The sequence below is a fragment of the Lissotriton helveticus genome, chromosome 2_1 (assembly GCF_964261635.1).
Source record: "Lissotriton helveticus chromosome 2_1, aLisHel1.1, whole genome shotgun sequence".
NCBI classification, from domain to species: Eukaryota; Metazoa; Chordata; class Amphibia; order Caudata; family Salamandridae; genus Lissotriton; species Lissotriton helveticus.
The window spans coordinates 2,240,387-2,255,213 of NC_136059.1; the positions used below are offsets into that span (position 1 = coordinate 2,240,387).

At 50.6% G+C, this 14,827-nt stretch overlaps 1 protein-coding gene across 1 annotated transcript in view; it reads right to left on the minus strand.

The window, feature by feature from the left end:
• Positions 1 to 14,827, minus strand: part of LOC144817650 (histone-lysine N-methyltransferase NSD2-like) — a 184,160-nt gene that overhangs the window by 89,644 nt on the left and 79,689 nt on the right. Inside the window, exons 5-7 of the mRNA XM_078674370.1 lie at positions 11,540 to 11,608; positions 8,087 to 8,169; positions 3,565 to 3,834 (exon numbers count right to left, since the gene is read on the minus strand). Of these exons, the coding sequence (XP_078530496.1) occupies positions 3,565 to 3,834; positions 8,087 to 8,169; positions 11,540 to 11,608 (422 nt within the window). The remainder of the gene's footprint in view (positions 1 to 3,564; positions 3,835 to 8,086; positions 8,170 to 11,539; positions 11,609 to 14,827) is intronic.

A 14,827-nucleotide genomic window follows, 5' to 3' on the forward strand; every position in this document is an offset into this window, starting at 1 on the left:
TGCATGATCTTCATACCTTCCTGCCACACATGCTCAATTATGGGAATGGACAGATCTTCTGTATTGTTCCTTGAAGTCATAGAGGAAACATTCAGACTCTTCTCTCGTAATCGGCAGTCCAAACCTCTGACGCTCTTTCCATCAGGTTATGGAACCCCCCTATATCAACTGGAGGGGAGATAGAAGTATCACCACCAGTGGCGATCTTGTAGCCCACTGTCACCCTGATCCAAGTCTGGGTCCTGCAATGGATCAGTCAAAGGATTCACCTGTACAGCCTCATCGTCCGAAGAGGTATCTTGCTGGACAGAATTAGCTGGTCCGGGATCCGGTGTCCGGGAAAGGACCATAGGTATAACCGGTGGTGGCGTGAGGGGCACCACTGGCGAAGGAGGCAGACCGATAACTGGCTGCGCTTGTGACAACACTTGAGGAGGAGGTTGCGCAGACTGCATTGAAGGTTCCGAAGGAAACCTGTTTCTATAGTCCTGCAGCATCATCTGAAGATCAGAGATTAGAGATGCGGGCATGGCCACCATGTCCTGCCCTAAACCAGGCGGACGTCGCTCTTGTGGAACATAGTGATGCAACTGTTGGCCACGTGTATGTTCGTAATATTCCTCCGTGTCAGTCTCCTGCAATTTTACATTCAAGTCTGAGGGACTGTAGGCATCCCCATAATGGCCACTCTCATCCTCATCCTCCTCCGACTCATCATCCAGAAGCATTGTCGGTGGATGCGACGAAACTCGTCGAGGAGACGTCATTTCCGGTGTAATTTTCATCTTCTGCAGTGGAAAATGCATTTTTTGACCCGTCGACGATCTCGTCGACGGCGCAGCAGTCGTCGACGGTATTGTTGATGGAATCGTCGACGGTACAGCGGTCTTCGTCGACGAAATCTTGGTCGTCGACGGAATGATCGTCGACTGTTTCGTAGACGAACTCGTCGTCATCACCATCAGCGTCGACAGCACCTTACCGGAGCTCATCGTCGTGGAAGAAGCTATCGTCGACAAACCGGGAACCTTGAATGACGACGAAGTCGTTGACGTGGAGATTGCTACCGATGACGAGCCCGTCGACGGAGCCAAGGAAACAGCGGGAATTTTCACAGAAGCAATCGTCGTTGACGTACCTGATGTTTTCATCATCGACGGACGCTGTTTTTTCTCCGGCCCGGTTCCTGGAGTGACAGAAGAGTATTTGTCACCAGTTTTTTCCTTTTTGGACGAAGTGATAGTAACCTCCTTTTTGTCTTTTGAGGCTGTAACCAATCCAGCTGCCTGTCCCTGCCTCTCCTTTTCACTTCCGTGAAGAGATTGAAGGGGACCAGCCCTCTCAGACCTGTCAGAGATCTTATGAGGGGCCTTAAGAGGGGGCTCAGCCGAAGAAGAACCAGGGGGAGACCTATCCCTCTTTCTGGATCTGTGAGAGGACGCTAGAGATGTTGAATCCTCTTCATCAGATGAAAGCGCCTCCTTCCGAGTCTTCATCTTTTGAAGCCAGGTCAAAAGCCGACCCTCTCTGTCACGAAGTGTCTTGGTCGAGAAGGTTCGACAAATTTTGCAGTCTGTGGCCTTGTGGTCCGGGTATAAGCAATAAATACAGTTGTCATGCTTATCTTCCACAAAAAGTCGTTTTTTCCCACAAGAGGCACAGGCCCTGAACAAGGCCTTCTTCTCCTTGTCAGACATGTCTTGATTTCAGCAAAAATTGAAGAAATAACCAGTAAGAATGAGAAAGACTGAGCAGAGTTCAGTGGAGACTCCCTAGCACAATGTGCGGTAGAAAAATCTGAGGCTCTGAGCTCTCTCAGGAAGGTTCTATGGGGTGAGGCTGCTCTGATTGGTCCTGGCAAAAGTTTGGTCTCTTTTACAAAAAGAGGGTGATAGGATACAAAATGAGATGAGGCCTAGGCCTATTTTTCTCTTTTATTTCTATGGTTGTTATACTACCGAGGCTCCCATTCCGACGACGGGGAATGATACAAAGCATGGGAATCTATGAAAGTTCCAATACTGGGGCAAGCGATGTTTCACAAACAACTGTGGTCAGCAAGTTCTGCCCGGTTTCTGTCGATAGAACGCAGCAGTCATGTTGCCTGTGTGAATAAGGACCACCTTGAGCTGAACATAAGTGAGAGACGACTTGATGGCTATCTGGACAGCCAGTAGTTCCAGGTAGTTGATCTGGAAACCCTGTTAATGGATCGGCCACATGAGCTGCTCAGTCAAGTCGTTAGAGAGTGAGCCCCCCACCCAGTAAGGTAAGCGTCCGTTGTCACCTGCGCGACTGGGTCGAGACAGGGCCTACCATATAACGGACTGGTGCTGTTCCACCACTGCAGGCAGCAAGGAGTGTGACCTCACATCAACACTACATCCTTCCAGCGACCCTCTCCTTGTGACCACGGTGCCCCTAGCCAGGATTCGTGACAGCCAGTTTAGAGTTAGCCATCGCGGCATTACGCATGGACACTATGTAACATAACGGCTAATGCACTTACAACCCGGGAGAATGGACTCAGAGGATTGTAGGGGTGTCCTGCTCATGCAGTGGCACCCTCACACTTAGAACTGAGCACACTGCCTTCAGGACTGAAAGGCCTGCCTTCGGGGTGTCATAGGTTTTAAAAGCAGTGGTGCTAGCACCCGCTTACACAGGCTGCAATGGCAGGGCTGTAGTCACAATTTGAGTGGTCTACCATGGTGGCATAATAAATGCTTCAGCCTATGGGGGACCCCTGTGTACCAATGCCCTGGGTACCTCAGTACCATATACTAGGGACTTACAAGGGTACACCTGTAGCCAATCTGGAGTGTACCCAAATACTCGCCATTTTCATTTTGGGGAAGAAGAACAGAGACTGGGGTCCTGATTAGCAGGATGCCAGTCAGACGAGTCAGAAAAACATAATGACAACAGCAAAAAGTGGCGGTAACCATGAAAGCAAATCCTACTTTCCTACAATTTCCATCTCCTGTGCCATTAAAAACCTACTAAAGCCCGAGTTCCAAATCCCCCTTGCGAGGCACAGCATCTTCACCCCATGAAGTCCAGGGTTACTTTTGAAGCTGATCTCTTAATCCACTGGAGGCGGTTCCTCTGCAATCTCAGATAAATTCTAGCACATAATAGACAGGAACTCACCAGAAACAAGGTTCTGCAAACATTAGGCACAGGCTTTGAGTGAGTCACCAACTAGTACTGCTTGTTGTATCGTAAGCGGGACCTGAAGTTCACTGTGAACAGCAGGAGCAGAGGGGGCAAAGGTCAGGGGCAAAGGTCAGGATCAAACCAGGACCACTCTGCAGGGAGAGATTCCTGAAACATGTACTGTACTCACCAAAAAAGGGCCTTGTTCGACGAGTGATACACGCATAAGGGGCAGGTGCACGAGTAACCATAGAGAAGAGCGATCCAGGGGACGCCTGGCTTTAACAAGCTGTGGTGCGACTGCTCCTCATAACAGTCATCACAGCAAATTAATCGATCCTCTGGGTGGAGAACTCGGAGACCCTGGGGTGAACAAACAGATAAACACAGACTTGACTTTCATACCTTCCGAATGTCTCTCGTGGCCACCAGGCCCCACCCCTTGCCTTTGGTTCTGATAACTCTGGTCTCTGGATACTCGAGGTTAGAGAAGCTACGGTTCTGACAGCGCTCGCCAGACGGACACACTTGGGGATGACATTCGTACAGCAGCATTCGGTTTATGCACTCAGAATCGAACCCGCATGGATTCTCAGATGTCGGCTTGCAGTTACACTTCGGGATCTGGGAAATGTCCACTGGAAGGCGATGAACTTTACCGCAGCGTGTATTCCGCTGTAGAAACAAAATAAAGACTATTGTTAGTTTTAAAATTATATTTAAACATTTTAGTTTACTATATGCACAGATTCATACATCTCTGGCACCAAGTACCACTCGTTTCAGAACTACTTCCTCTACACTGGTTTTAGGGAGCCGGCTCTGTAGATGGTATGCCACTGCGTGGTTATACCGTGCACAGAGTACAGAGATTCCCCAGAACAGTACAGGGCTCAATGTAACCCCAAAGTGCTTTATTAGTGGTAGTGTGGATGAGCAGCCTTAGGCCTAACACATAGGAGCGTAACACATTTATTGTGCATGCATGACCAATAACTGATACACCACTCAACAAGCATTTGCAATGCAATAGGTCTCACAGTAAACATCAGGCAGAAGCTTTGCAGTAAACATCAGGCAGAAGCTTTGCAGTAAACAGGCAGAAGCATCACAGAAAACATCAGGCAGACATCAGGCAGACGCATCAGGCAGAAAACATCAGGCAGTAAACATCAGGCAGTAAACATCAGGCAGTAAACATCAGGCAGTAAACATCAGGCAGTAAACATCAGGCAGTAAACATCAGGCAGTAAACATCAGGCAGTAAACATCAGGCAGTAAACATCAGGCAGTAAACATCAGGCCGAAGCATCGCAGTAAACATCAGGCCGAAGCATCGCAGTAAACATCAGGCCGAAGCATCGCAGTAAACATCAGGCCGAAGCATCGCAGTAAACATCAGGCCGAAGCATCGCAGTAAACATCAGGCCGAAGCATCGCAGTAAACATCAGGCAGAAGCTTTGCAGTAAACATCAGGCAGAAGCTTTGCAGTAAACATCAGGCAGAAGCTTTGCAGTAAACATCAGGCAGAAGCATCACAGAAAATATCAGGCAGACGCATCAGGCAGTAAACATCAGGCAGTAAACATCAGGCAGTAAACAGGCAGTAAACATCGGAGTAAACACCGGAGTAAACATCAGGCAAAGCATTGCAGTAAACATCAGGCAGAAGCATTGCAGTAAACATCAGGCAGAAGCATTGCAGTAAACATCAGGCAGAAGCATCGCAGTAAACATCAGGCAGAAGCATCGCGGTAAACATCAGGCAGAAGCATCGCGGTAAACATCAGGCAGAAGCATCGCGGTAAACATCAGGCAGAAGCATCGCAGTAAACATCAGGCAGAAGCATCCCAGTAAACATCAGGAAGAAGCATCACGATAAACATCAGACAGAAGCATCACGGTAAACAGAAGCATCACGGTAAACAGAAGCATCGCGGTAAACATCAGCTAGACGCATCAGGCAGAAGCATTGCAGTAAACATCAGACAGAAGCATTGCAGTAAACATCAGGCAGAAGCATCAAGCAGAAGCATTGCAGTAAACATCAGGCCGAAGCATCGCAGTAAACATCAGGCCGAAGCATGAGAAAGAAGGATTGCAGTAAACATCAGGCAGACGCATCAGGCAGTAGACATCAGCCAGTAGACATCAGCCAGTAGACATCAGCCAGTAGACATCAGGCAGTAGACATCAGGCAGTAGACATCAGGCAGATGCATCGCAGTAAACATCAGGCAGAAGCATCGCAGTAAACATCAGGCAGAAGCATTGCAGTAAACATCAGGCCGAAGCATCGCAGTAAACATCAGCTAGACACATCAGGCAGAAGCATTGCAGTAAACATCAGGCAGAAGCATCGCAGTAAACATCAGGCCGAAGCATCGCAGTAAACATCAGGCAGAAGCTTTGCATTAAACATCAGGCAGAAGCATGAGGCAGAAGCATTGCAGTAAACATCAGGCAGAAGCATTGCAGTAAACATCAGGCAGAAGCATCGCAGTAAACATCAGGCCGAAGCATCGCAGTAAACATCAGGCAGAAGCTTTGCATTAAACATCAGGCAGAAGCATGAGGCAGAAGCATTGCAGTAAACATCAGGCAGAAGCATTGCAGTAAACATCAGAAGCATTGCAGTAAACATCAGAAGCATTGCAGTAAACATCAGGCAGAAGCTTTGCAGTAAACATCAGGCAGAAGCATCACAGAAAACATCAGGCAGACGCATCAGGCAGACGCATCAGGCAGTAAACATCAGGCAGTAAACATCAGGCAGTAAGCATCAGGCAGTAAGCATCAGGCAGTAAGCATCAGGCAGTAAGCATCAGGCAGTAAGCATCAGGCAGTAAACAGGCAAAGCATTGCAGTAAACATCAGGCAGAAGCATTGCAGTAAACATCAGGCCGAAGCATCGCAGTAAACATCAGGCCGAAGCATTGCAGTAAACATCAGGCCGAAGCATTGCAGTAAACATCAGGCCGAAGCATCCCAGAAAAAATCAGGCAGACGCATCAGGCAGTAAACATCGGAGTAAACATCAGGCAGAAGCATTGCAGTAAACATCAGGCAGCATCGCAGTAAACATCAGGAAGAAGCATTGCAGTAAACATCAGGCAGAAGCATCGCAGTAAACATCAGGCAGAAGCATCGCAGTAAACATCAGGCAGAAGCATCCCAGAAAACATCAGGCAGACGCATCAGGCAGTAAACTTCGGAGTAAACATCAGGCAGAAGCATTGCAGTAAACATCAGTCAGACGCATAAGGCAGTAAACATCAGCGTAAACATCAGGCAGAAGCATTGCAGTAAACATCAGGCAGCATCGCAGTAAACATCAGGCAGAAGCATCGCAGTAAACATCAGGCAGAAGCATCGCAGTAAACATCAGGCAGAAGCATCGCAGTAAACATCAGGCAGAAGCATCGCAGTAAACATCAGGCAGAAGCATCGCAGTAAACATCAGGCAGAAGCATCGCAGTAAACATCAGGCAGAAGCATCGCAGTAAACATCAGGCAGAAGCCTTGCAGTAAACATCAGACCGAAGCATCGCAGTAAACATCAGGCAGAAGCATCGCATTAAACATCAGGCAGAAGCTTTGCAGTAAACATCAGGCAGAAACATGAGAAAGGAGGATTGCAGTAAACATCAGGCAGAAGCATCACAGAAAACATCAGGCAGTAAACATCAGGCAAAGCATTGCAGTAAACATCAGGCAGAAGCATCGCAGTAAACATCAGGCAGAAGCATCGCAGTAAACATCAGGCAGAAGCATCGCAGTAAACATCAGGCAGAAGCATCGCAGTAAACATCAGGCAGAAGCATCACAGTAAACATCAGGCAGAAGCATCACAGTAAACATCAGGCAGAAGCATCCCAGTAAACATCAGGAAGAAGCATCACGATAAACATCAGACAGAAGCATCACGGTAAACAGAAGCATTGCAGTAAACATCAGCTAGACGCATCAGGCAGAAGCATTGCAGTAAACATCAGGCAGAAGCATTGCAGTAAACATCAGGCAGAAGCATCGCAGTAAACATCAGGCAGACACATCAGGCAGAAGCATTGCAGTAAACATCAGACAGAAACATTGCAGTAAACATCAGGCAGAAGCATTGCAGTAAACATCAGACCGAAGCATCGCAGTAAATATCAGGCCGAAGCATGAGAAAGAAGGATTGCAGTAAACATCAGGCAGAAGCATCACAGAAAACATCAGGCAGACGAATCAGGCAGACGCATCAGGCAGTAGACATCAGGCAGTAGACATCAGGCAGTAGACATCAGGCAGTAGACATCAGGCAGTAGACATCAGGCAGTAGACATCAGGCAGTAGACATCAGGCAGTAGACATCAGGCAGTAGACATCAGGCAGTAGACATCAGGCATTAGACATCAGGCAGAAGCATCGCAGTAAACATCAGGCAGAAGCATTGCAGTAAACATCAGGCAGAAGCATCGCAGTAAACATCAGGCAGAAGCCTTGCAGTAAACATCAGGCAGAAGCATCCCAGAAAACATCAGGCAGACGCATCAGGCAGTAAACATCAGGCAGAAGCATCGCAGTAAACATCAGGCAGAAGCATCGCAGTAAACATCAGGCAGAAGCATCGCAGTAAACATCAGGCAGAAGCATCGCAGTAAACATCAGGCAGAAGCATCGCAGTAAACATCAGGCAGAAGCATCGCAGTAAACATCAGGCAGAAGCATCGCAGTAAACATCAGGCAGAAGCATCGCAGTAAACATCAGGCAGAAGCGTTGCAGTAAACATCAGGCAGAAGCATGAGGCAGAAGCATTGCAGTAAACATCAGGCAGAAGCATTGCAGTACACATCAGGCAGAAGCATCGCAGTAACCATCAGGGATCCACATGTTAACTACAATTCATAATCAAACGGACCAAGGTCTTGAGAACACCGTACCTTTATGGGTTTATAAGGCGGAGGCTTGAGGTCATTTTTACTGCTTTTTATATGTTGCAAATAAACATCTGTTTCCTTCAGTGCTGTGGGAAATATAGAACAACTAACAATTAATACGCAACAGTCACAGTTAGCTCAGTACTTTAGGAGCAGTGCTACTGCCATCAGTTGGAATAGTTTGTGGACAGAGGAGAACGGCACAGGTTTTTAAAGAACAATTAGAGGAGCAGCCTTGCCGCAAAGGCTGGAGTAATTTCCATGCATGCAAGACTCAATGACACTCAATTTACAAAAACAGGATCGAACAACAATTGCAATCAAATCTTTGCACCGACTTTCCGGGGGGGGGTCAAGGGTTTAATTTGACATGGGTTTGTTTGGCAGCATCTAAAACAGTTAAAGGCCAACGCTGTTTACGAATAAAGATAAAGCCCTCCACCAAACAGGAAGTCTTTACAACTGCAGCTGCTACAGTTTCGAGTCAGTGCTAGTGCTGTGGAAGGCACAGTCTCCCTTGGAGCGCCGATGAAGCTTGTACTGCATGGTTTGGATAGTGTCATCTGTGGGGAAGGGGCTTTAGACAGGAGGTGGGTGTTCCTGGTGGTGGTGGGAGGTTACGTCATGATGTCCTCTATGGTAGGTTGGGGTGTGAAGTTTGACTAAATCTTGCAGATTTTGTTGTGAAAGAAGTCTGAAAGGTTGTCGCAGAGGATTTCCGAGGAGATTATGGTGTTGGTGGCAGCTGTCGGGTTGGTAAGTTCCTTGACGATGTTGAAGAGCTCTCTGTCGGTGTTGGAGCAGGTTTCGAGTCTGATCACGAGGGCGACTTTGCTGGCTTCTTTGATCTGTACCTTGCACCTTCTGAGGGTGGATTTGGAGGTGTCTCTGGAGGTGTTGTCTTGGCTGGTCCTCCATCTTCTTTCCAGCTGCTTGCAGTGGTGTTTGTAGTCTGATGTCCTTGGTGCACTAGCATGGTGGAGCATGAGTTCTTGTGTGTCTGATTTCTTTCATTGGGGCCACATTGTTGACGCTTTCTGTGATCCAGTTGTTGAAAGTGGGTAGGTCTTTCTGAGGGTCGCCAGTGTGGGTTGGTTAGATCGGAGACCATGGGTCCAATCTGCTTCTGTTATGCGGCTGAGTTTGATGGTCGGTTTAGGTTTGGTGGGTTGCACCGATGTAGAAGTGTACCATGGAGCGGTCTGTTCATGTAAGCAGGGAGAGATGGCTCAAAGTGATCTTGTTGCGGACGTGAAGATTGGGTGGTGTGTGTGCCCAGCGGTGTGAGCACAAGCTGTGCGAAGCCGATATTGTTGAGGCCTTCTATGAGGTCAGTAGTATTGTGGTCCTTAGGGTCATCGAGATGAATGTTGAGGTCACTGAGTAGGAGGTAGTCGTTGATGCTGATGGCGAGGGGGCTGCTGAAGGTTGTGCGCGGTCCTGGCAGTCGTTAGTGAGGGCGTCGGAGATGGTCGTGGAGTGGCTGATCTGTAGTAGGGAGTGCAGGTGTTCATTGAGCGCGGTTGGTTCATCTGAAGAGGTCGTGCAGGTGACTGTGTCCTTGTAGATGACTGAGGCCTCATCCCGGGATGTGTGGCTTGTCGCAACAGGATCTTGAATCCAGGTGGGGGGATGGCCATGGCCAAGGCGGTGGTCGAAGACTGGCTCAGCCAGGTCTCTGTAAGGAAGAGGATGTCCGAGGAGTGAGTGTCGATGAGATCCCAGATCTCGGTGGCACGCTTGAAGAGAGATCTGTTGTTGAGGAGCGTGCAGGCAATATGGGGTGAGGTGGGAGGTGTTTGGAGGGTGGCGTGGAGGGTTGATGCAGGAAAAGCGGCAGTGAGCATGAGAAAGGACCTACTTTGCGATATGGTGCAGCAGTTGTGGCGGTTTTCAGTGTTTAGCGCTAGCTGAGGTGTAGCAGTGTCAATCGGATGGACTAGGATCCGTGGCGCAGTCCGGGTGCTGACAGGCTTGCCTTTGGCGCAGCGGTCACCATTAAGGAGGTCTTGGATGGGGAGGAGTCTGATGGTGCTGGGCAAGGGAGAGTTGGGGAAGCAGGTAAAGAGGAGGGAAGAGGGAGCACAATTACAGGCCCAAAGATGGAGCAAAGCGAAATGGGTAAAACAGGCATGAAACAAGGCATCAAAGATGGTCAAAACAAGAAAAAAGAACAAAGCTCAAAAGGCAAAATGGGTACAAGAGACCAGTCAGAAAAATAGGTACAAAAGGACTAGACAGCGCAACAAAGAGGGCACAGACGACAACGGGCACAGAAGGCCAAGCACAGGGACAGACAGGCACGAAGGAAGATTGCAGAGAGACGAGACCTCAAGGCTAGACGGCCGGGAACGAAGGGCCTTAGATTGATCGGAGGATCTGTCTAACGTAAGGCGGAGTTGGGGCCTAGGGACTCCCGCCTAGTGGCAGGGTTCCGGTGCTGGTGTGTAGTTCCTATAAATCTACATAGGATCTGCGGGTTTGTTGGACAACATAAATGAAGGTATTGGTGTCCAGACTGATTCCAGACACCCCCCAAGGATATGTTCGCCTTTAGTCCAGCCAGCTCACAGTGCCACTAGAAGTCCCCCAAACTTACCAAAGAGCGAATTGTTTCTGGCAACCATTGAACATGACAACCCAGGACTCTTCAGGGATAGTGGAAACAGTACAGCACTTTTAGCTCAGTCACTCGTGCTCACTTGGTCTCAGAGAGATGCACAGAATAAACATTAGGGACGTTTTCAATAAGCATTTATTGAACCCGCGTCCTTCTCGTATAAAACTTGTTTGCTGCAACAATCAATAGACAGAAGCGAACGTAAGATTACAAGCACCAACAGAGTAAATAGAAGGTAGAATTCTACCATGGTGCTAAAACAGTGAATATATGCAGGTATATACACATGACAGTAACCAAGCGTACTCCTACGATGCGGACACTGCCTAAGTGTACCTAAGTGTAGCATGTGTGCGGGTGTAAAGCCAAGAATGCCCTAGGAAAGAGCCATCATTACCTGAGGGGCAAGAATGAAGGACCCCGTCTTGGTCTCGAGTTGGACACCCCACAAGGGATGTCGGACCACTGCGTGTTGAAGCTTTGGTGTGCCACGACCCCAGCGTCTTGGGTCAGCGTGGAAGCATCTCCTCTCACCGACTAGTGAAGGTGCGGTTCTTTTATACCAAGAATGTAGCCTCTGGGGTTCTACTACAATTGATATGTTGTGCGTGCGATTATGTAGATAAGACTAAATCACAATCGTAATTATGCAAAGGAGGCTGTGGAACCAAGTAAAACACATGAAGGGTCGGTGACTGAAACAATCTTGAGCCAATGGCAAAGGCTGACATTTATTTTAAACATTTCTGTGCAGTACCTAAGAGAGGGCAAGGCAACGCAGAGGATATGAATGATGACCGTTCGTTCCTGCACTCGCTATCCCAGGAGGGACTTACCGAAAGATATATGCTTCCGCAGCCGCGCAGATGTAACCTTCACCCGGTTTTCCTTCAGTAACAATGGATCTAGAAGAGAAGTTTGCATTAATTAGTAGGTTCAAAAAGTAAAAACACTTGACGGAATTGTGGAAAAGTGCCTCTTTCGACATGGACAGCCCCCATATTTTGCCTGGTTTTGACGAAGCATTCAACTGTAGTGCAGAGGGTTCCTGCCAACCAGGTCTCTGTGCCAGAGCTTCTTCCCTAAAAACTGTTCCACAATTGGTCCTTCTGGCCCCCTATAGGTCCCCGGTAAAACATACCCTGGGTACCAAGGGCATTGGAACTGAAGAGGGACCCCTAGGGACCCCTCAACTAGGCCATGCAGACTGCCACTGCAGCATGCATGCCCTGGTGCAGACAAAAATAACCTGACAAAGTCAAGCCAGCACTGCCTAAGGTGTAGGTAAGTCTCCCCCACCCCTAGCAGGCCTTACAATCAATCAATCAATCAATCAGGTCATTTATAGAGCGCGCTACTCACCCGTAGGGTCTCAAGGCGCTGGGTTGGGGGGGGGGGGTGCCGTTACTGCTCGAACAGCCAGGTCTTGAGCTTCTTCCTGAAGGAGAGGTGGTCTTGGGTCAGGCGCAGGTCGGTTGGGAGTGAGTTCCAGGTCTTGGCGGCCAGGTAGGAGAAGGACCTTCCTCCTGTTGTCGCTCTTCGGATGCGGGCGACGGCGGCGAGGGCGTGGCTGGTTGATCTGAGGAGGCGCTTGGGAGTGTAGAAGTTGATCCGGTTGTTGAGGTAGCTCGGGCCTTGGTCGTGTAGGGCTTTGTGCGCGTGGGTGAGGAGATGGAAGGTGATTCTCTTGTTGACCGGGAGCCAATGCAGATCTCTCAGGTGTCCGGAGATGTGGCTGCGTCTGGGGATGTCGAGGATGAGTCTGGCCGAGGCGTTCTGGATCCGCTGGAGTCTCTTCTGGAGCTTGGCGGTGGTTCCGGCGTAGAGGGCGTTGCCGTAGTCCAGTCGGCTGGTGACGAGGGCCTGGGTGACCGTCTTCCTCATCTCGGTGGGGATCCACCGGAAGATCTTACGTAGCATGCGCAGGATGTTGAAGCAAGACGAGGAGACGGCGTTTACTTGTCTGGTCATGGAGAGGGAGGAGTCCAGGATGAAGCCCAGGTTGCGTGCGTGGTCCGTCGGTTTAGGTGCGGTGCCCAGGGCGGGGGGCCACCAGGAGTCGTCCCAGGCGGAGGGCGAGGAGCCCAGGATGAGGACCTCCGTCTTGTCCGAGTTCAGTTTCAGGCGGCTGGTCGTCATCCATTCGGCTACCTCTCTCATCCCTTCGTGCAGGTTGGCTCTGGCGGTGGCGGTGTCGTTGGTCAGGGAGAGGATCAGCTGGGTGTCGTCGGCGTAGGAGATTATGTTGAGGTTGTGTTGGCGTGCGATGGCCGCGAGGGGGCTCATGTAGACATTGAAGAGGGTGGGGCTCAGTGAGGATCCTTGAGGGACGCCGCAGATGACTTTGGTGGCCTCTGACTTGTACGGTGGTAGGCGGACTCTCTGTGTTCTTCCGCCGAGGAAGGAGGTGATCCATTCCAGTGCCTTGTCCTGGATTCCGATGTTGCCGAGGCGCTGTACTAGGGTGCGGTGGCAGACAGTGTCGAAAGCCGCGGAGAGGTCCAGGAGGATGAGGGCTGCTGTTTCTCCGTTGTCCATCAGAGTTCGTATGTCATCGGTGGCAGCGATGAGGGCGGTCTCGGTGCTGTGGTTCGCTCGGAAGCCAGACTGTGAGGGGTCGAGGGATCCATTCGTCTCGAGGAAGGCGGCCAGCTGTTTGTTGACGGTCTTCTCGATGACTTTGGCCGGGAACGGGAGGAGCGAGATTGGACGGTAGTTCTTGAGGTCGGTGGGGTCTGCTGTGGGTTTCTTGAGAAGAGCGCTGAGTTCGGCGTGCTTCCAGCTCTCAGGGAAGGTGGCGGTGTCGAAGGAGGTGTTGATGATGTCCCGCAGGTGGGGTGCGATGACAGCGTCGGCCTTGTTGAAGACGTGGTGAGGGCAGGGGTCAGTCGGAGATCCGGAATGGATGGAGTTCATTGTGCGGATGGTGTCTTCGGTGCTGATCGGAGTCCAGGTTCGGAGGGTGGTGGTGGGTGGCGTTGTTGCGGTTGTGGCTTGCGTTGGTTGGTTGCTGAAGCTGTTGTGTATGTCCGCGATCTTGTTGTGGAAGTAGGACGCGAGGGAGTTGCAGAGGTCTTGCGACGGGGTGATGTCATTGTTTCCGGCGTTGGGGTTGGAGAGCTCTTTCACGATGTTGAAGAGTTCCTTGCAGTTGTGTGCGTTGTTGTCCAGCCGGTCCTTGTATGTATTTTTCTTGGTGGCGCGGATCAGTTGGTGGTGTTTCCGGGTGGCGAGCTTGAGGGTGGTCATGTTGTCCGTCGTTGGTTCCCTTCTCCAGACTTTCTCGAGGGCTCGACACTTCTTCTTGGAGCTCTTCAGTTCGTCGGTGAACCATGGTGTTTTTCTGCTGCAGGGTCTGCTGGGCGGGGTTCTCAGAGGGGCGAGTTCGTCCGCGCCGTTGTTGATCCACTTCGTGAGGTTGTCGGCGGCCTGGCTGGGGTTCGCTGAGCTGGCGGGGGGTGCTGGCTCAGGGAAGCGGTGAGCTGGTCGGCTGTGATCTTGTTCCAGCTTCTTCGGGCAACCTGTTGCTGGTGGTGGTGGATCGTCGTTCTTTTGAAGCTGAAGTGGACGCAGCTGTGGTCCGTCCAGTGGAGTCCTGTTGCGTGGCTGAAGGTGACGTCTTTGCTGGATGAGAAGACGGCGTCGAGTGTGTGTCCGGCGAGGTGGGTGGGGGTGGTCACCAGTTGCTTGAGTCCGAGGTTGGCGAGGTTGTCGAGCAGGCTGATGGTGTTGCGGTCGCTGTTGTTCTCCAGGTGGAAGTTGAGGTCCCCCAGGAGGATGTAGTCGGCGGAGGGGAGGGCATGCAGGCTGACGAAGTCGGCGATGTCCTCGCTGAATCGTGTGCGTGGACCCGGGGGTCGGTAGATCAGGGTGCCTCTGAGGGTGGTCTTCGGGTTGGTGTGGATCTGGAAGTGCAGGTGTTCAGCGGTGGTCAGGGTGTCGTTGGTGTTGGTCGTGATGCGGATGGTGTCTCTGTGGATGATGGCAATGCCTCCTCCCGTCAGGTTGGCGGTGCGGTCCCTCCGGATGATCTTGTAGCCCTCCGGGATGGCGATGGCGATGTCTGGGGCTGAGGAGGCGTTTATCCAGGTCTCGGTGAGGAAGGCAACGTCAGGGGCGGTGGT